Below are 21092 nucleotides of genomic sequence, written 5' to 3'. Positions count from 1 at the left end.
AAGGGCTGAAGTGATATTATTGCCTAATCTGACCACCTGACAGCGGCCAGACAGGAAATGCAGAATCCAAAAGGAGATGGAATAAGTCCCCCATCCACCCTCCATTTCTGGTGCCAGCATCTTCTCCAGCATCTCCCCTTTGCTACTTCTTTCTGGCTGCAGCCACTGATCATACTCACTGTAGGTGGCAGCAAAGCACCACAAGATGGGAAATGGCAACAATAGCAACCCCAGTAATGTCGGAGTTAAATCTCCAGTTCAGGGGCGCCCTCTATCCATGGAAATCTCTAGGTCTCCATTAGGTCTCCTGCTCAAAGATGGCCAAAAGAAGGCCAAGGCAATCCGAGGTGCTTCCACAGCTCCTATGTACCCTCTTCTACATTTTGCAAGAGGGGAGAAATGGCTGTCATCTTCAGGCCTTCTGTGTCTGAGGAAATGAAATGGAAATTATTCCTTGCCATTTTCCTATATGTTCCTAGGATCACTTTCAAAGGATAGATTCATGCTTTTTAGAAGGAGCTTACTTTTCCCACATATAGTGTCTTACAGGTGAGAAGCCATGATATTTTTAATAATTTTAAGAATCTCTGGTCTGAGGGGGCACCCTATCCCTGGACTCCTGCACGACGATAGCCAAAAGAAGCCCAAGGCAATCTGAGGTGCTACCTCGCTCCTGGGGAACCATTTAAATATGAGCCAGCAGTGTGCAGCAGCTGCCCAAAAAGGCAATAGGGTTGTAGGCTGCACTAACAGATGGATAGAATGAAAATCACATGAAGTGTTAATACCTATTTAAAATGCCTTGGTAAGGCCACACTTGGAATACTGCATTCAGTTGGTGATAAGGATATTGAGGCTCTAGAATGTGTGCAGAGAAGAGCAAGTAAGATGATTAGGGGACTGGGGGTTAAAACATGAAGCAACGATTGCAGGAACTGGGTGTGTTTAGTTTAATGAAAAGAAGGACTAGGGGAGATAATAGCAGTGTTCCAATATCTCAGGGGTTGCCACAAAGAAGAGGGAGTCAAATTATTCTCCAAAGAACCTGAGCATAGAACAAGAATGGAAATTTTTAAGGAGATTCTTCCATGAAGATTAAAATGTCCTTTTCGCCTGCAGGTCTTTCCGCATTCCATTCATTTACATGGTTTCTCTCCAGTGTGTATTATTTCATAATGATTAAGATGCCATTTTCGCGCATAGGAGTTTGCACATTCCATGAATTTGGATTTGGATTTGTATGCCGCCCCTCTTTGAGGACTCGGGGTGGCACACACCATGTACAAAAACAGAAAAATAATATGAATCCAATTGATAGTACATTAAAAAACAACCATTACATTCAATTTAAAAGAAAATCTATAAAACCAATCATTCAACAATCATACTTAATACATTCATTGGTCAGGGGGAAGATCTAAAAGCCACAAGCCTGGCACCAAAGATGAGTTTTTAAACTCTTTCAGAAGGAGAGGACGGTGGGGGCAGTGCGAATCTCTGGGGGGGAGCTGATCCCAGAGGGTCGGGGCTCCCACAGAGAAGGCTCTTCCCCTAGGTCCCACCAGCCGTCATTGTCTGGACGACGGGACCCTAAGGAGACCAACTCTGTGGGACCTCAAAAGTCGCTGGGATTTGTGGGGCAGAAGGCGGTCTCCGAGACCTTACACGGTCGCTCCATTGTGTGTATCCTTTCATGTTGATTAAGATGTCTTTTCCTTATAAAAGTTATTCCACATTCCCTGCATTTATATGGTCTCTCCCCAGTGTGGATCCTTTTGTGATCATTAAGATTTCCTTGCTGGGTAAAGGTCTTTCCACATTGGAGGCATTTATATGGCTTCTCTCCAGTATGAATCCTTTCATGGCGATTAAGATGTCCTTTCCTTTTAAAGGTCTTTCCACATCCCATGCATTTATACGGTCTCTCCCCTGTGTGTACACTTTCATGACGATATAGATGTCCTTTCCGGGTAAAGGTCTTTCCACATTGGAGGCATTTATATGGTTTCTGTCCAGTATGTATCTTTTCATGGCGATTAAGATTTCCTTTCTTGGTAAAGGTCTTTCCACATCCCATGCATTTATATGATCGCTCCTCTGTGTGTAGACTTTCATGACGATATAGATGTCCTTTCCGGGTAAAGGTCTTTCCACATTTGAGGCACTTATATGGTTTCTCTCCAGTGTGGATCCTTTGGTGATAATTAAGATTTCTTTTCTGGGTAAAGGTCTTTCCACACATGAGACATTTATGTGATCTCTCCCCATTGTGGCTCTTTTGGTGGTGAACATGTTTATTCTCATTAATGAATCTCTGTCCCCTCTCCATGCAGTGTTTCATCTCTCTGCTCCGCCTGGAATCCCTTCCAGATTTTACAAAGGGTTGTGGTTTCCTTTTGCTGTTTAGTTCCTTTAGTAAAGAAAGAGAGGAAGAATGACTGATATTTTTTTCATACATTTCCCCTTCAGTCTGGTTTATGCCACATTCTTGTAAATCAAGTGGATCTTTCTTTTTCCACACATATTTTTCCTTTTGCTTTCTTTCCAGATATTGCTGGGACAGGAAGCTAGGGATTCCAACAGGAACAGAAGTGGATGACTTCTTGCTTCCATTCTCTGAGTGGTTCCTCTCTCGTCTCCTTGTGTCCTCTTCATGACCAAATTTCATTTGTTCAACTCCACACCCCTCTGTCTTTAATCTTGCTTGCTTGCTATTCTCATTTTCCAGCCCATCATCACCTTGGAAAAGGAAAAGAAATATTTCTGTTACAATTAGAATGGTGAGGATCCTCCCCCACTCAAAGTCATCTGTACAGTGATACCTTGTCTTACAAACTTAATTGGTTCTGGGATGAGGTTCTTAAGGTGGATAGTTTGTAAGACAAAACAATGTTTCCCATAGGAATCAATGGAAAAGCAATTAATGCGTTCAAGCCCAAAATTCACCCCTTTTGCTAGCCGAAGCACTCGTTTTTGTGCTGCTGGGATTTCCGTGAGGCTCCCCTCCTCTGTGTTTTTGCGATGCTGCAGGGAAATCACAGCATCGCAAAAACAAACGCTTTGCTGGCAATGGAAGTCTGAAGGGAACATCAGTGAAATCGCAGCATCGCAAAAACACCGAAGTCCTCGAAACCCCACCTCTGGACCTCTGTGTTTTTGAGATGCTGTGATTTCACTGAGGCGCCCCTCGCTGGGAAACCCCACCTCCAGACTTCCGTTGCCAGCAAAGCACCTGTTTTTGCACCACTGTTATTCCTCTGCTGTGATTTCCCTGCAGCATCACAAAAACACGGACGTCCGGAGGTGGAGTTTCCCATGGAGGGGAGCCTCAGGGTAATCCCAGCAGCGCAAATACGGGTGCTTAGCTGGCAACGGAAGTCTGGAAGAGGGGCATCCCAACGGCGGCGGTGGGTTTGTAAGGTGAAAATAGTTTGTAAGAAGAGGCAAAAAAAAACTTAAACCCCGGGTTTGTATCTCGCAAAGTTTGTATGACGAGGGGTTTGTAAGATGAGGCATCACTATACTAGGTTTGGTACCACCTATGTGTCTGGATAGGTTATGAAGGCTATAAATCATAATCTAGGACATTCTGATAGTACACAAAGAATTTTTGGCCAAGAAATATATTAAGGCTTTGGTACTGATTGGTCAATCTGTTCAGCCCCTGCCATAAATATCTAACACATTTTTAGAGTCTACAGTGAGTATTTCTCACAAGGCCTTAAGGAGGGATGATCACCTTGAGCATCTGAGGATAAATAGCTAGCCATCCTCCACTGAAAAAGAGCTCCCATAATCAATGGAGGCAGGGGAAAGCCTGGCCGTACCCATATCCTTCAAGACTTCCCATGTCACATCACTGCACAAGGTCTTTTGATCAGAATCTAGCAGCTCCCACTCCTCCAGCGTGAAGTCCACAGTCACCTCCTCAAATGGACCAGATCCCTGATAAAGAAAATGTACCTTGGTAGGCATTTATTTATTAATTCTGATACATGCACATCATTCATAAAATAAAATTTGGCCATGAAAGATGGACAATTCATGGCCACCAGGTCTGCAGGTAAAACCAGGTCTTTGTGGCCTTGTGGAAGGCTAGAAGGGTGGGAGCAGTACAGACATCGGGGGGCAGTTGGTTCCATAGAGCTGGGGCAGCCACAGATAAGGCCTTCCCTCACGGTCCTGCCAATCTACATTGGTTAGTCAAGGGACCTGGAGGAGGCCAACTCTGTGTGCTCTTATTGGTCTCTAGGAGGAGGTCCCATAAATAGTCTGGAATAAATAAAGAATAAATAAATAGTCTGAAAAGATGTTCACAAGGAACTAAACGGATATTTTCTCGTTGGAAACAGATTTATGTCTGCATCTCCTTGTCATCTTTGAGGCTGGGAAACTGCAGCTCCACAAATCATGACTGAGGTGCATAGGGGCTGTAGATTGGCATTCATCTAATACAATGAAGCCTACAAATATTTTCTTGCTTGCAACTCAAATACAATTTTGAACGCAGAGTGTAATCCAACAGTGCATTTTGGGGGGGGGGGGGATGGGATAAATGGTCACAGATTCAGCATTTGATGGGAAAAAGAGCTCATGGTCAGGTGGAGTTTCTAGTCCAATGCTCTCAGAAGAAACCTGCACTTACCTGGCAAGGAGGCCCCAGTCGGATCCTCCTAAAAAGCATTTCCTGAGAAGGGCTGGATGGATCTCCTCTTTCCTGGAGTTCTGTGGAGATCTCCCCCATGAACGTCTGGTTTATGATCTGCTTTCAGGGAACCAGAACCAGATTAGTTTGCTTGCCTTACTTTTTCCCCATGTACCAGTATTTTCCCGACCTGTCTCAAAGTAAGAGATTCTGCACTCCATGTGGCTGCTATTCCTGAGTAAATGCTGGAAATTCTAGATAGATGTTGTACTTAAAGAGCACTGTTGCCGAACTGCTAATGGAACTGCTCTGAAAACTACAAGTATTCTGTCTGTACAGAGATATATTACTGTTTCATTAACTTTAGAAAATAATATTCTGTGAAATGATTGAAAAACACCTACCGTGTTTCCCCGATAGTAAGACCCCCCCGATTGTAAGACATATGGGGGATTTCAGGGGGGTCGGCTAATGTAAGCCATACCCCGAAAGTAAGACATATGTCTTACTTTCGGGGAAACACGGTACCTCGACATACGTCCCCCCGCCATCGTCCCCCCCCCCGCCGCCGCCTGCAAGCGCTCTGCCAGGCGGCTCTCCCCGCTCCGCGCCTCCTTTCTCTCTGGGTCTGCGGAGGGAGGGAGGGTTCTGGCCTTCCGAAGCGGCGCTGAGCGGAGAGGCGGTCGCCAAGCGCTCCCCTGACGGCGTTTGGCGGCTTCCGAAGCGACGCTGGGTGAAAGAGGGCGGCCAGCAGCGGCGGAAGGCGAGAGGTGCCTCTTCGCGCGCTCGATCTGCCGGAGAGCCGGAGAAGGAGGCACCTCTCGCCTTCTGCTGCTGGCCGCCCTCTTTCGCCCAGCGCCGCTTGAAAGGACCCCCCCCCCTTGGCTTCTGCTGGGGGTGGGGAGGTCCGGACGCCCCCTTCTCCGGCTCTCCGGCATATGGAAGAGGCACCTCTCACCTTCCGCCGCTGCCCGCCCGCCCAGCGCCGCTTCGGAAGGTGAGAGGTGCCTCTTCCATATGCCGGAGAGCCGGAGAAGGGGGCGTCCAGACCTCCCCACCCCCAGCAGAAGCCAAGGGGGGGGGGGTCCTTTCAAGCGGCGCTGGGCGAAAGAGGGCGGCCAGCAGCAGAAGGCGAGAGGTGCCTCCTTCTCCGGCTCTCCGGCAGATCGAGCGCGCGAAGAGGCACCTCTCGCCTTCCGCCGCTGCTGGCCGCCCTCTTTCACCCAGCGTCGCTTCGGAAGCCGCCAAACGCCATCAGGGGAGCGCTTGGCGACCGCCTCTCCGCTCGCCAAGCGCCCCCCTGATGGCATTCGGCGGCTTCCGAAGCGACGCTGGGCAAAAGAGGACGGCCAGCAGCGGCGGAAGGTGAAAGGTGCCTCTTCGCACGCTCGATCTGCAACCGAGCGCGGACGTCGGCCACCTGTCCCGCTCCCCCAAGTTCGCGCCCCGTTCTCGGTTTGGCAGCCCGCGCGACTTCCCCAACAAGGCCGACAAGGGTGCGGCGGAGGCGGCAGCAGCCCTCCACTTCCGTCCCAGCGCGAAGGCACTCCTTGCCTCCCCTGCCCGCCCCCGGGTCACACACTTCGGGGTTGCTGCTGCCGGTGGTCGGTCGGTCGGAGCAGCTTCCTCTCCAACCAGGCGGGTCGGCGGCAGCACTGGCGGCGGCTGCACTTCCTGCACGAACCCAACTTTCCCATTGGCCGCCCGCGAGCCTGCTCGGCCGGCCCCCAGCCAGCTGCTTCGCCGCCGGCTCACGATTCACAGAAGTTTCTCCTTTGTTGCGGAAGTCGCGCGGGCTGCCAAGCCGAGAACGGGGCGCGAACTCGGGGGAGCGGGACAGGTGGCCGACGTCCGCGCTCGGTTGCCAGACCCTCGGTTGCCACACAGGTAATGTGACTCTTCCGGCTCGGGACTCTCTTTTTTTTTTTTGCGCTTTTCTTTTCTTTGCAACCGGCCGTGAAGGAGAAAGAAAGAGGTCGGGTTGTGTGAAAGAGGCCGGGGTTGGGTGAAGGGGAGAGGTAAGATGTGATTGGTTTTTGTTTTTTTTTTGCAACGCCGCTCCGTTGGGGAAAGAGGGAAGGTGGTTCGCTCGGAGTTGGGGCTGAACGGAAGCGCGTGGAGAAGCCCAACCTTGGGGTGGGGTGGGGGAGAAGGGAGAGCAAGGAGGGCCATTGTGCATTGCCAGCAGGAGGCGGTGGCGCCGGTGGCTCGGCTGCAAGTGGCCAGCGAGGCCGACCGGCTCCGAGGCGAGCGGCCGGAGCTGCGCCCTCCTTCGCCCGCCTCCTTTCCAATGTAAGACATACCCCGAAAGTAAGACATAGTGGGGCTTTTGGGGGTAAAAAGAAAGTAAGACACTGCCTTACTTTCGGGGAAACACGGTACAGTTGTAATGTAACATTTTAGGTAATAAAGAGATTGAGAATGAGTAATTTGGATAAGATCAGCTGAATTGGAAAAAGTGACCCAATTAATTTCTGAACCTGAGGAAAGAAAAAGAGATGTTGGAGACAAAATTGTGACTTTTTAGTCAAATTCAAGAACTTCTTGTATCCCTCATAACTGTGGGTGGTGGAAATAGGGTTGAATTATCTTACAATTATCTCCACGATGAAAGAAGCATTTCAAAAAACAAAAAGATTCCAAGAAGAAATTAGTTCTCTAAATACTGGCAGTCAGGAGGCTAATTTGTTGATTGCCGACTGCAAGCAGTTCTGCAGTTTCATTCTGACCGGCTCAAGATCGACAGCCTTCAATCTGTTCTTGCTATTGGCAGTTCACTGCAGACCCCGAGCGACCCCCGGTTCTCCCCTCCCCACCCCGAGCTCACCTGCCCCTCCTGCGGCTCTTCCCTCTGGGCTCGGTTGAGCAGGAAGCCTTCGGCCAGGGCCACCGCCTGGGAACAGCTCTCGGCTCCGCATTCCCTCACCCAGCCCGCCATCTCCGGGGGCAGCAGGGCCAGCAGCTGCTCCAGCACCACCCGGTCCAGCATCTCCCCTTTGCTGCTCCTCTCCGGCCGCAGCCACTGACGGCACAGCCGGTGCAGGCGGCTGCAAACCTCCCGGGGCCCCTCGGCCTCCTGGTGGCAGCCATTCAAACCGCGGAAGCTCCGCCGGTGGATCTCTGGGCTGAAGGAAGCGCCCTCCATCCCTGGAGACCCCGGGCCTGGACGGCTTCTCTGCTCGAAGGCGGCAGAAACAAGCCCAAGGGGTCCGAGTTGGCCCACACAGCCAGTCCAGGAACGAAGAAACGAGGCTCCTCGGCTGCTTCAGATTCTGCGCAGCTTCAAATCGCTCCGCCACAATTTCCAACCAATACCAATACCAACGAGTGCTCTTTCCTAGACGGGCAAAACGCGACAAGCGCCTCCCCTTTTATCCCAATGGCCAGATTTTTCCCTGGAAACCTCACCTCGCTCAGCCTCGCGAGAACAGACGTGTTATGCGCATGCTCCTTCTCTGCCGAATAACGCTTCTCAGACCCCTGAGCCAGGCCAGCCTTTTAAAGATGGGGGGGGGGGGGGAAGTGTGATGGATAGAGGGCTGCTGTTTGCTTCTGCGCACAGGGGATTTTTTTCAGTCTGTGCCCCAATCTTTTTACAAATGCTGAAATGTTCATGGGACAGATGGAAGGAGTGGGGGAGGGGAGAGACTGGATGGAGGGGGCTGGAAATGAAAACTCTTCCGCCTTATTGGCGTACAGCAGTGTTGCCCCACCTTGGCAACTTGAAGATATTTGGACTTCAACTCCCAGAATTCCCCAATCAGCATTCGCTGTCTGGGGAATTCCGGGAGTTGAAGTCCAAATATCTTCAAGTTGCCAAGGTGGGAAAACACTGGTGTACAGGACCAAGTTATTGTCTCCACACCACAAAAAGAGCCGGTCCAGCTGATCTCCATAGGCAGACTCATTCCCACTCCCCATGAGTCCCACCACTATTGTATCATTTGAAAAATTAGTGATAGTATTGCTAGCGTGAGTTGGAATGCAGTCATTCACATAAAGCATAAAGTAAAGAACTCAACACACAACCCTTTGGTGTAGCAATGTTAAGAATAAGGGCTGAAGAGATATTATTGCCTAATCTGACCACCTGACAGCGGTCAGACAGGAAATGCAGAATCCAAAAGGAGATGGAATAAGTCCCCCATCCACCCTCCATTTCTGGTGCCAGCATCTTCTCCAGCATCTCCCCTTTGCTACTTCTTTCTGGCTGCAGCCACTGATCATACTCAGTGTAGGTGGCAGCAAAGCTCCACAAGATGGGAAATGGCAACCATAGCAACCCCAGTAATGTCCGAGTTAAATCTCCGGTTCAGGGGCGCCCTCTATCCCTGGAAATCTCTAGGCCTCCATTATGTCTCCTGCTCGAAGATGGCCAAAAGAAGCCCAAGGCAATCCGAGGTGCTTCCCCAGCTCCTACGTACCCTCTTCTACATTTTGCAAGAGGGGAGAAATGGCTGTCATCTTCAGGCCTTCTGTGTCTGAGGAAATGCAATGGAAATTTTTCCTCACCATTTTCCTATATGTTCCTATCACCTTCAAATGATAGATACATACTTCCTAGAAGGAGCTTACTTTTCCCACAGATCGTGTCTTACAGATGAGAAGCCATGATAGTAATTTTTAATAATTTTAAGAATCTCTGGTCTGAGGGTGCACTCTATCCCTGGTCTCCTGCACGAGGATAGCCAAAAGAAGCTCAAGGGAATCTGAGGTGCTCCCCCACTCCTGGGGAACCATTTAAATAGGAGCCTGGAGAGTGCAGCAGCTGCCCGAAAAGGCAATACGGTTCTATGCTGCACTAACACATGGATAGAATGAAAATCACATGAAGTGTTAATACCTCTTTATAATGCCTTGGTAAGGCCACACTTGGAATACTGCATTCAGTTGGTGATAAGTATATTGAGACTCTAGAATATGTGCAGAGAAGAGCAACAAAGATGATTACGGGACTGGGGGTTAAAACATGAAGCAACGGTTGCAGGAACTGGGTGTGTCTAGTTTAATGAAAAGAAGGACTAGGGGAGATAATAGCAGTGTTCCAATATCTCAGGGGTTGCCACAAAGAAGAGGGAGTCAAATTATTCTACAAAGAACCTGAGCATAGAACAAGAAGCAATGGATGGAAACTAAAGTAGGAGAGAAGCAACTTAGAACTAAGGAGGAATTTTCTGACAGAACAATTAATAAGTGGCACAATTTGCCTCCAATGTTGTAACTTAAAACAATGGAAATTTTTAAGGAGATCCCTCCATGAAGATTAAGATGTCCTTTTCATCTGAAGGTTGTTCCGCATTCCATTCATTTACATGGTTTCTCTCCAGTGTGTATTATTTGATAACGATTATGGTGCCCTTTTCGCTCATGGGAGTTTCCACATTCCACGCATATTTATTTATTTATTTCAATTTGTGTGCCGCCCCTCTTCGAGGACTTGGGGCGACTCAGAGCATGTACAAAACCAGAACCATAATATGAATCCAATTAATAGTACATTAAAAAACAACCATTAAATTCAATTAAAAAGAAAACTTATCAAATCAATCATTCAACAATCATACTTAAAACATTCATTGGTCAGGGAGAAGATCTTTTCTGGCTAAAGGCGGTCTCCGAGACCTTACACGGTCGCTCCACTGTGTGTATCCTTTCATGTTGATTAAGATGTCCTTTCCTTATAAAAGTTATTCCACATTCCATACATTGATATGGTCTCTCCCCAGTGTGGATCCTTTTGTGATCATTAAGATTTCCTTCCTGGTTAAAGGTCTTTCCACATTGGAGGCATTTATATGGCTTCTCTCTAGTATGTATCCTTTCATGGCGATTAAGTTGTCCTTTCGTTGTAAAGCTTTTTCCACATTCCATACATTGATATGGTCTCTCCCCACTGTGGATCCTTTTGTGATCATTAAGATGTCCTTCCCGGTTAAAGGTCTTTCCACATTGGAGGCATTTATATGGCTTCTCTCCAGTATGTATCCTTTCATGGCGATTAAGATGTCCTTTCCTTTTAAAGGTCTTTCCACATCCCATGCATTTATACGGTCGCTCACCTCTGTGTATACTTTCATGACGATATAGATGTCCTTTCTGGGTAAAGGTCTTTCCACATTCTATGCATTTATGTGGTCGCTCCTCTGTGTGGATCCTTTTGTGATCATTAAGATTTCCTTTCTTGGTAAAGGTCTTTCCACACATGAGACATTTATGTGATCTCTCCCCATCGTGGCTCTTTTGGTGGTGAACATGTTTATTCTCATTAATGAATCTCAGTCCCCTCTCCATGCAGTGTTTCATCTCTCTGCTCTGCCTGGAATCCCTCCCAGATTTTACTAAGGGTTGTGGTTTCCTTTTGCTGTTTAGTTCCTTTAGTAAAGAAAGAGAGGAAGAATGACTGATATTTTTTTCATACATTTTTTCTTCAGTCTGGTTTATGCCACATTCTTGTAAATCAAATGGATTTTTCTCTTTCCACCCATATTTTTCCTTTTTCTTTCCTTCCAGATCTTGCTGGGACAGGACGATAGGGATTCCAACAGGAACTGAAGTGGATGACTTCTTGCTTCCATTCTCTGAGTGGTTCCTCTCTCGTCTCCTTGTGTCCTCTTCATGACCAAATATCACTTGTTCAACTTCACACCCCTCTGTCTTTAATGTAGCTTCCTTGCTATTCTCATTTTTCAGCCCATCATCTCCTTGGAAAAGGAAAAGAAATGTTACTAAGGCTTTGGTACTGATTGGTCAATCTGTTCAGCCCCTGCCATAAATATCTAAGACATTTTTAGAGTCTACAGTGAGTATTTCTCACAAGGCCTTAAGGAGAGATGATCACCTTAAGCATCTGAGGATGAATAGCTAGCCATCCTCCACTGAAAAAGAGCTCCTCCAATGAACAGAAAACCTGGCCTTACCCGTATCCTTCAAGATTTCCCACGTGACATCTCTGCACAAGGTCTTCTGATCAGAATCTAGCAGATCCCACTCCTCCAGCGTGAAGTCCACAGTCACCTCCTCAAATGGACCAGATCCCTGATAAAGAAAATGTACCTTGGTAGGCATTTATTTATTTATTCTTATACATGCGCACCATTCATGAAATAAAATTTGGCCATGAAAGATGGACAATTCATGGATCCCAGGCCTGCCGGCAAAGCCAGGTCTTTGTGGCCTTGTGGAAGGCCAGTAGGGTGGGAGCAGTACGGGCATCGGGGGGTTGTTGGTTCCATAGAGCTGGGGCAGCCACAGAGAAGGCCCTCCCCCACTGTCCTGCCAACCTACATTCTTTAGTCAATGGACCTGGAAGAGGCCAACTCTGTATGCTCTTATAGGTCTCTGGGAGGTATGTCGTAAGAGAAGGTCCCATAAATAGTCTGGAATGAATAAATAGTCTGAAAAGATATTCACAAGGAACTAAACGGATATTTTCTCGTTGGAAACAGATTTATGTCTGCATCTCCATGTCACCTTTGAGGCTGGGAAACTGTAGCTCCACAAATCATGACTGAAGTGCATAGGGCCTGTAGATTGGCAACACAGCCACCATTGCCGGTCTTCTCATTGGGTCAGAATAACTTAGCAAACTCCTAATTAAATATGACATATCCACAATAATTTTTTCCTTGCCAGCTTCAAAATGTTGGCAATGATTCTAAAAATCCCAAGTCATTTAGCTAGAAGTCTTACTGTTGCAGCTGTTTAAACTCATTCCACCAAACAAATGTTCTAATAATTTCTAATTTTCTTTTTTTTTTAAGAAAAACCTTTATTGAGTATTTACATTAAAAAAGAACCATAAACACAGGACAAAACACAACATGCAAAGCATACAGAAAGATTAAAAAACGTATACAGATATAGAAAAAGTAATTTTCTGATTTACAGATGTATATCAAATCTTATACAGACAAAGATTTATACAAATGCCAACCCTCTGTTCACCCTTAGTTTTTTCAGGCAACTTGTATCATTTAACAATAAATTATACTTTTAGTATTACTAACATTTATTATTATATTTCTAAATCATATTACTGTTTACAGCTATAAAACATTGTGATTGTTAAACAATTTATCTTTGAACGAATGATATACATCTGATTAAATGATTAATTCAGATTACATTCGTTTTCCTTTCAAATTATGTGGGATCTTACAGCTTATAAATTCATAATTTTTAAAGTATTTTTTTCAGATTTCCCCAAGTATACCACCTACTCCATGTCAGATATGATTCTATGTCATCTCTTTCCTGCAATTCTAATGCCATCTTATTTATTTCTGATATTTTGAGAATTCCATTTATTTATTTTATTTATATGCCGCTCACTCCAAAATGGACTCTGAACAGTTATTACGTGCAATATTAAGTATCTGCCTTAAGTAGCTGAGCATAATTCGGGTTTTATTCGGATTCGTTTGGCAGTAATTTGTTGCAAATAGTTTCTAGGATTTTTTCCAAAACCTTTTTGCAAACTATATGTGATAATATGTTCCTATGCTTTCTTTACATTTCCAGCATTTCGAGGATGACATTAAGTACATTTTGGCTAGGTAGGCCAGTGGCAAATGCTACTGATAAAACAATTTATAAATGTTTTGCTTACATGTACTTGATCATTTTAATTTATAGTTAATAGTCCATATTTTTTGCCATTTCCGGCTGTAGAACAGCAACACAGGCACCATTGCAGAGCTTATCACTGTGTAAGAATAACTCAGCAAAGAGGTCCCCTAATAATAATAATAATTATTATTATTAATATTATTATTGTTATTATTATTATTATTTATTAGATTTGTATGCCACTCCGAGTCCTCAGAGAGGGACGGCATACAAATCTTATTATTATTATTATTATTATTATTATTATTATTATTATTATTAGGTCAATATAACACAGCAAACGAGATCATTATATGCTGTATTGGTATTTCTGGTATTTCATCACCAGTCGGGTGCTTCCCAAGCACCTAGGACTGCATGATGTAGCGGCGAATTATTATTATTTGGGGAGCAGAGTTCCCTAGGCTAACAAACTCCCAAGTAAACATGACACGCCCACCACAAATTTTTTCCTAGCCAGCTTCAAAATGTAGGCAATGAGCCTAGAAATCCCAAGTCATTTAGCTAGCAGTCTTATTGTTGCAGCTGTTTAAACTCTTTCCACCAAACAAACTTTCTAATAATTTCTAATTTTCAAATTGTCTAATACAATGAAGCCTACAAATATTTTCTTGTTTGCAACTCAAAAACAATTTTGAACACAGAGTATAATCCAACAACATATTTGGGGGTGATGGGATAAATGGTCACAGATTCAACATTTGATGGGGAAAAGAGCTCATGGTCCAATGCTCTCAGAAGAAACCTGCACTTACCTGGCAAAGAGGCCCCAGTCGGATCCTCCTAAAAAGCATTTCCTGAGAAGGGCTGGATGGATCTCCTCTTTCCTGGAGTTCTGTGGAGATCTCCCCCATGAACGTCTGGTCTATGATCTGCTTTCAGAGAACCAGAACCAGATTAGTTTGCTTGCCTGACTTTTTGCCTATGTACCAGTATTTTCCCGACCTGACTCAACCTGACTTTGCTCTCCATGTGGCTGCTATTCCTGGGTAAATGCTGGAAATTCTAGATAGATGTTGGACTTAAAGAGCACTGTTGCCGAACTGCTAATGGAACTGCTCTGAAAACCACAAGTATTCTGCCTGTACAGAGATATACTACTGCTTCATTCACTTTAGAAAATAATATTCTGTGAAATGATTGAAAAACAGCTACAGTTGCAATGTAACATTTTAGGTAATAAAGAGATGGAGAATTAGTAATTTGGATATGATCAGCTGAATTGGAAAAAGAGACCCAATTACTTTCTGAACCCGAGGAAAGAAAAAGAGATGTTGAAGAAGAAATTGTGACTTATTAGTCAAATTCAAGAACTTCTTGTATCCCTCAAAACTGTGGGTGGTGGAAATAGGGTTTAATTCTCTTACAATTGTCTCCAGGAGGAAAGAACCATTTCAAGAAACAAAAAGATTCAAAGAAGAAATTAGTTCTCCAAATACTGGCAGTCAGGAGGCTAATTCTGTTGACTGCAGAGTGCAAGCAGTTCTGCAGTTTGATCCTGAGGGGCTCAAGATTGACAGCCTTCAATCTGTCCTTGCTATTGGCAGTTCACTGCAGACCCCGAGCGACCCCCGGTTCTCCCCTCCCCACCCCGAGCTCACCTGCCCCTCCTGCGGCTCTTCCCTCTGGGCTCGGCTGAGCAGGAAGCCTTCGGCCAGGGCCACCGCCTGGGAACAGCTCTCGGCTCCGCACTCCCTCACCCAGCCCGCCATCTCCGGGGGCAGCAGGGCCAGCAGCTGCTCCAGCACCACCCGGTCCAGCATCTCCCCTTTGCTGCTTCTCTCCGGCCGCAGCCACTGACGGCACAGCCGGTGCAGGCGGCTGCAAAGCTCTCGGGGCTCCTCGGCCTCCTGGCGGCAGCCATCGAGACCGCGGAAGCGCCGCCGGTGGATCTCCAGGCTCAACGAAGCGCCCTCCATCGCTGGAGACCCCGGGGCCTAGACGGCTTTCCTGCTCGGGTGGGGCCGATGCAAGCCCAAAAGAGTCCGCGTGGGCCCGACTGCCCAGGTTTCGAGGAAAAGGGAGAAACGGGGCTGATCATGAGTTTCTGAGACTGGGAAGAGCAGCTTCAAATCGCTCCGCCAGAACTTCCCTCCAATAACTGAAGCGGCTGAACCAACGAGTGCTCTTTCCTAGACTGGAAGAGCGCGACAGGCACCTCCCCTTTTATCCCACTGGCCAGTTTTTCCTAGAAACCCCACCTCCCTTCGACTCGAGGGTACCGACAACGGTCTTATGCGCATGGGCTTTCTATGCCCAATGACGCTTCTAGGCCCCTTGAGCTGGTTGTGAAGGGAAAAAATAATTTTAAGAATCTCTGTTCCGAGGGTGCACTCTATCCCTAGTCTCCTGCAGGAGGATAGCGAAAAGAAGCCTAAGGCAATCTGAGGGGCTATCCTGCTCCTGGGGAACCATTTAAATAGGAGCCAGGAGTGTGCAGCAGCTGCCCAAAAAGCCAATACGGTTCTAGACTACATTACGAAAAGGATAGAATGAAAATCACATGAAGTGTCAACACCTCTTTATGCCTTCGTAAGGCCACACGTGGAATACTGCATTCAGTTTTGGTTGCCACCATGTAAAAAGGATATTGAGACACTAGAATGTGTGCAGAGAAGAGCAACAAAGATGATTAGGGGACTGGGGGCTAAAACATGAAGAAACGGTTGCAGGAACTGGGTGTGTTTAGTTTAATGAAAAGAAGGACTAGGGGAGATGATAGCAGTGTTCCAATATCTCAGGGGTTGCCACAAAGAAGAGGGAGTCAAATTATTCTCCAAAGAACCTGAGCATAGAACAAGAAGCAATGGATGGAAACTAAGCTAGGAGAGAAGCAACTTAGAACTAAGGAGGAATTTCCTGCAGTTCGAACAATTAAGAAGCAGAACAACTAGCCTCCAGTTGTGAAACTTCCAAGAATGGAAATTTTTAAGGAGATTCTTCCATGAAGATTAAAATGTCCTTTTTGTCTGCAGGTCTTTCGGCATTCCATTAATTTACATGGTTTCTCTCCAGTGTATTATTTCATAACGATTAAGGTGCCCTTTTCATGCATAGGAGTTTCCACATTCCATGAATTTATATTTATTTATTTATTTGGATTTGTATGCCCCCCTCTCTGAGAACTCGGGGCGACTCACACCATGTACAAAAACAGAACAATAATATGAATCCAATTGATAGTACATTAAAAAACAACCATTACATTCAATTTAAAAGAAAATCTATAAAACCAATCATTCAACAATCATACTTAATACATTCATTGGTCAGGGGGAAGATCTAAAAGCCGCAAGACTGGCACCAAAGATGAGTTTTTAAACTCTTTCAGAAGGAGAGGACGGTGGGGGCAGTGCGAATCTCTGGGGGGGAGCTGATTCCAGAGAGTTCGGGCTCCCAAAGAGAAGGCTCTTTCCCTAGGTCCCACCAGCCGTCATTGTTTGGACGACGGGACCCTAAGGAGACCAACTCTGTGGGACCTCAGCAGTCGCTGGGATTTGTGGGGCAGAAGGCGGTCTCCGAGACCTTACATGGTCGCTCCACTGTGTGTATCCTTTCATGTTGATTAAGATGTCTTTTCCTTATAAAAGTTATTCCACATTCCATACATTGATATGGCCTCAACTCAGTGTGGATCCTTTTGTGATCATTAAGATTTCCTTGCCGGGTAAAAGTCTTTCCACATTGGAGGCATTTATATGGTTTCTCTCCAGTATGTATCCTTTCATGACGATTAAGATTTCTTTTCCTTTTAAAGGTTATTCTACATTCCATGCATTGATATGGCCTCAACTCAGTGTGGATCCTTTTGTGATCATTAAGACTTCCTTTCTGGGTAAAGGTCTTTCCACATTGGAGGCATTTATATGGTTTCTCTCCAGTATGTATCCTTTCATGACGATTAAGAGTTCCTTTCCTTTTAAAGGTCTTTCCACATCCCATGCATTTATATGGTCGCTCCCCTGTGTGTATACTTTCATGACGAGAAAAAAGTCCTTTCCGGGTAAAGGCCTTTCCACATTTGAGGCACTTATATGGTTTCTCTCCAGTGTGGATCCTTTGGTGATAATTAAGATTTCCTTTCTTGGTAAAGGCCTTTCCACACATGAGACATTTATGTGATCTCTCCCCATCGTGGCTTTTTTTGTGGGGAACATGTTTATTCTCATTAATGAATCTCTTTCCCCTCTCCATGCAGTGTTTCATCTCTCTGCTCCGCCTGGAATCCCTCCCAGATTTTACCAAGGGTTGTGGTTTCCTTTTGCTGTTTGGTTCCTTTAGTAAAGAAAGAGAGGAAGAATGACTGACATTTTTTTCATATATTTCCCCTTCAGTCTGGTTTATGCCACATTCTTGTAAATCAAATGGATTTTTCTCTTTCCACCCATATTTTTCCTTTTGCTTTCCTTCCAGATCTTGCTGGGATAGGAAGCTAGGGATTCCAACAGGAACTGAAGTGGATGACTTCTTGCTTCCATTCTCTGAGTGGTTCCTCTCTCGTCTCCTTGTGTCCTCTTCATGACCAAATATCACTTGTTCAACTTCACACCCCTCTGTCTTTAATCTTGCTTGCTTGCTATTCTCATTTTCCAGCCCATCATCTCCTTGGAAAAGGAAAAGAAATATTTCTGTTACAATTAGAATGGTGAGGATCCTCCCCCACTCAAATCATGTGTACTAGGTTTGGTATCATCTATATGTCTAGCTAGGATAGGAAGGCTACAAATCATAATCTAGGACATTCTGATGGTACACAAAGAACTTTTGGCCAAGATATATATTAAGGCTTTGGTGCTGATTGGTCAATCTGTTAAGCCCTTGCCATAGATATCTAAGACATTTTGAGTCTACAGTGAGTATTTCTCACAAGGTCTTAAGGAGGGATGATCACCTTAAGCATCTGAGGATAAATAGCTAGCCATCCTCCACTGAAAAAGAGTTCCCCTAATCAATGGAGGCAGGGGAAAGCCTGGACTTACCCATATCCTTCAAGACTTCCCATGTGACATCACTGCACAAGGACTTTTGATCAGAATCTAGCAGCTCCCACTCCTCCAGCGTGAAGTCCACAGTCGCCTCCTCAAATGGACCAGATCCCTGATAAAGAAAATGTACCTTGGTAGGTATTTATTTATTCTTATACATGCACACCATTCATGAAATAAAATTTGGCCATGAAAGATGGACAATTCATGGCTGCCAGGCCTGCCGGCAAAGCCAGGTCTTTGTAGCCTTGTGGAAGGCCAGTAGGGTGGGAGCAGTACGGACATCGGGGGGGGGGGGGGGGTAGTTGGTTCCATAGAGCTGTGGCAGCAACAGAGAAGGCCCTCCCCCACAGTCCTACCAACCTACATTGGTTAGTCAACGGACCTGGAGGAGGCCAACTCTGTGTGCTCTTATAGGTCTCTGGGAGGTATGTCGTAGGAGGTCCCATAAATAGTCTGGAATAAATAAATAGTCTGAAACGGATATTGTCTCGCTGGAAACAGATTTATGTCTGCATCTCCATGTCACCTTTGAGGCTGGGAAACTAGCTCCACAAATCATGACTGAGGTGCATAGGGGCTGTAGATTGGCAACACAGCCACCATTGCCGGGCTTCTCATTGGGTCAGAATAACTTAGCAAACTCCTAATTAAACATGACATATCCACAATAATTTTTTCCTAGCCAGCTTCAAAATGTTGGCAATGAGCCTAGAAATCCCAAGTCATTTAGCTATCAGTCTTATTGTTGCAGCTGCTTAAACTCTTCCCACCAAACAAATTTTCTAATACAATGAAGCCTACAAATATTTTCTTGCTTGCAACTCAAATACAATTTTGAACGCAGGGTGTAATCCAACAGTGCATTTGGGGTGGGTGGGGGGGGGGATAAATGGTCACAGATTCAACATTTGATGGGAAAAAGAGCTCATGGTCAGATGGAGTTTCTACTCCAATGCTCTCAGAAGAAACCTGCACTTACCTGGCAAGGAGGCCCCAGTCGGATCCTCCTAAAAAGCATTTCCTGGGAAGGGCTGGATGGATCTCCTCTTTCCTGGAGTTCTGTGGAGATCTCCCCCATGAACGTCTGGTTTATGATCTGCTTTCAGAGAACCAGAACCAGATTAGTTTGCTTGCCTGACTTTTTGCCTATGTACCAGTATTTTCCCGACCTGACTCAACCTGACTTTGCTCTCCATGTGGCTGCTATTCCTGGGTAAATGCTGGAAATTCTAGATAGTAGCTAACATAGAAACATAGAAGACTGATGGCAGAAAAAGACCTCATGATCCATCTAGTCTTCCCTTAAACTATTTCCTGTATTTTTATCTTAGGATGGATATATGTTTATCCTAAGATAAAAATACAGGAAATAGTATAAGGGCAGACTAGATGGATCATGAGGTCTTTTTCTGCCGTCAGTCTTCTATGTTTCTATGTTGGACTTAAAGAGCACTGTTGCGGAAGTGCTAATGGAACTGCTCTGAAAACCACAAGTATTCTGCCTGTACAGAGATATACTACTGTTTCATTAACTTTAGAAAATAATATTCTGTGAAATGATTGAAAAACACCTACAGTTGCAATGTAACATTTTAGGTAATAAAGAGATTGAGAATTAGTAATTTGAATATGATCAGCTGAATTGGAAAAAGTGACCCAATTAATTTCTGAACCTGAGGAAAGAAAAAGAGATGTTGGAGACGAAATTGTGACTTATTAGTCAAATTCAAGAACTTCTTGTATCCCTCAAAACTGTGGGTGGTGGAATTAGGGTTGAATTCTCTTACAATTATCTTCAGGAGGAAAGAACCATTTCAAGAAACAAAAAGATTCAAAGAAGAAATTAGTTCTCGAAATACTGGCAGTCAGGAGGCTAATTTGTTGATTGCCGACTGCAAGCAGTTCTGCAGTTTCATTCTGACCGGCTCAAGATTGACAGCCTTCAATCTGTTCTTGCTTTAGCAGTTCACTGCAGACCCCGAACGATCCCCGGTTCTCCCCTCCCCACCCCGAGCTCACCTGCCCCTCCTGCGGCTCTTCCCTCTGGGCTCGGCTGAGCAGGAAGCCTTCGGCCAGGGCCACCGCCTGGGAACAGCTCTCGGCGCCGCATTCCCTCACCCAGCCCGCCATCTCCGGGGACAGCAGGGCCAGCAGCTGCTCCAGCACCACCCGGTCCAGCATCTCCCCTTTGCTGCTCCTCTCCGGCCGCAGCCACTGACGGCACAGCCGGTGCAGGCGGCTGCAAAGCTCCCGGGGCCCGTCGGCATTCTGGCGGCAGCCATCCAGACCGCGGAAGCGCCGCCGGTGGATCTCTGGGCTGAAGGAAGCGTCCTCCATCCCTGGAGACCCCGGGGCCTGGACGGCTTCTCTGCTCGAAGGCGACAAAAACAAGCCCAAGGGGTCCGAGTTGGCCCACACAGCCAGTCAAGGAACGAAGAAACGAGGCTCCGCAGCTGCTTCAGATTCTGCGCAGCTTCAAATCGGTCCGCCACAATTTCCAACCAATACCAACGAGTGCTCTTTCCTAGACGGGCAAAACGCGACAAGCGCCTCCCCTTTTATCCCAAAGGCCAGATTTTTCCCTGGAAACCTCACCTCGCTCCGCCTCGCGAGAGCCGACGTCTTATGCGCATGCTCCTTCTCTGCCGAATAACGCTTCTCAAACCCCTGAGCCGGGCCAGCCTTTTAGTGACAGGAGTGGGGGGAGAGAAAGTGTGATGGATAGAGGGCTGCTGTTTTCTTCTGCGCACACGGCATTTTTTTCTGTCCGTGCCCCAATCTTTTTACAAATGCGGAAATGTTCCTGGGACAGATGGAAGGAGTGGGGGAGG

At 46.1% G+C, this 21092-nt stretch overlaps 2 protein-coding genes across 2 annotated transcripts; both read right to left on the bottom strand.

Moving 5' to 3' along the window:
- Nucleotides 1-926: 926 nt before the first annotated feature.
- Nucleotides 927-8025, bottom strand: LOC139163108 (zinc finger protein 287-like). The gene is made up of 4 exons (XM_070744057.1): nucleotides 7473-8025; nucleotides 4646-4762; nucleotides 3828-3945; nucleotides 927-2739 (listed from the first exon to the last, which is right to left on the bottom strand). The coding sequence occupies exons 1-4, from the start codon at nucleotides 7788-7790 to the stop codon at nucleotides 1616-1618; spliced, it is 1677 nt and encodes a 558-aa protein (XP_070600158.1). The 5' UTR covers nucleotides 7791-8025; the 3' UTR covers nucleotides 927-1615.
- Nucleotides 8026-10036: 2011 nt separating this feature from the next.
- On the bottom strand, nucleotides 10037-20780 carry LOC139159298 (zinc finger protein 420-like). The gene is made up of 8 exons (XM_070736621.1): nucleotides 20281-20780; nucleotides 19241-19357; nucleotides 18253-18370; nucleotides 16757-17877; nucleotides 14875-15210; nucleotides 14029-14145; nucleotides 11563-11680; nucleotides 10037-11346 (listed from the first exon to the last, which is right to left on the bottom strand). The coding sequence occupies exons 1-8, from the start codon at nucleotides 20596-20598 to the stop codon at nucleotides 10226-10228; spliced, it is 3366 nt and encodes a 1121-aa protein (XP_070592722.1). The 5' UTR covers nucleotides 20599-20780; the 3' UTR covers nucleotides 10037-10225.
- Between the last annotated feature and the right edge of the window lie 312 nt (nucleotides 20781-21092).

This window comes from Erythrolamprus reginae, chromosome 2 (genome assembly GCF_031021105.1).
Source record: "Erythrolamprus reginae isolate rEryReg1 chromosome 2, rEryReg1.hap1, whole genome shotgun sequence".
NCBI lineage: Eukaryota > Metazoa > Chordata > Lepidosauria > Squamata > Dipsadidae > Erythrolamprus > Erythrolamprus reginae.
This window is presented reverse-complemented; position numbering and strand designations above follow the sequence as displayed.

Excerpts from the sequence above, each read along its gene's own strand:
- LOC139163108 (XM_070744057.1), bottom strand. The coding sequence starts at position 7,790 with ATGGAGGGCGCTTCCTTCAGCCCAGAGATCCACCGGCGGAGCTTCCGC. Across the intron at positions 4,763-7,472 it reads AAGAGCCGCAGGAGGGGCAG|ATCATAAACCAGACGTTCAT; the intron begins GTGAGCTCGGGG and ends CCCTGAAAGCAG. Across the intron at positions 3,946-4,645 it reads GACTGGGGCCTCCTTGCCAG|GGATCTGGTCCATTTGAGGA; the intron begins GTAAGTGCAGGT and ends TTTCTTTATCAG.
- LOC139159298 (XM_070736621.1), bottom strand. The coding sequence starts at position 20,598 with ATGGAGGACGCTTCCTTCAGCCCAGAGATCCACCGGCGGCGCTTCCGC. Across the intron at positions 18,371-19,240 it reads GACTGGGGCCTCCTTGCCAG|GGATCTGGTCCATTTGAGGA; the intron begins GTAAGTGCAGGT and ends TTTCTTTATCAG. Across the intron at positions 11,681-14,028 it reads GACTGGGGCCTCTTTGCCAG|GGATCTGGTCCATTTGAGGA; the intron begins GTAAGTGCAGGT and ends TTTCTTTATCAG.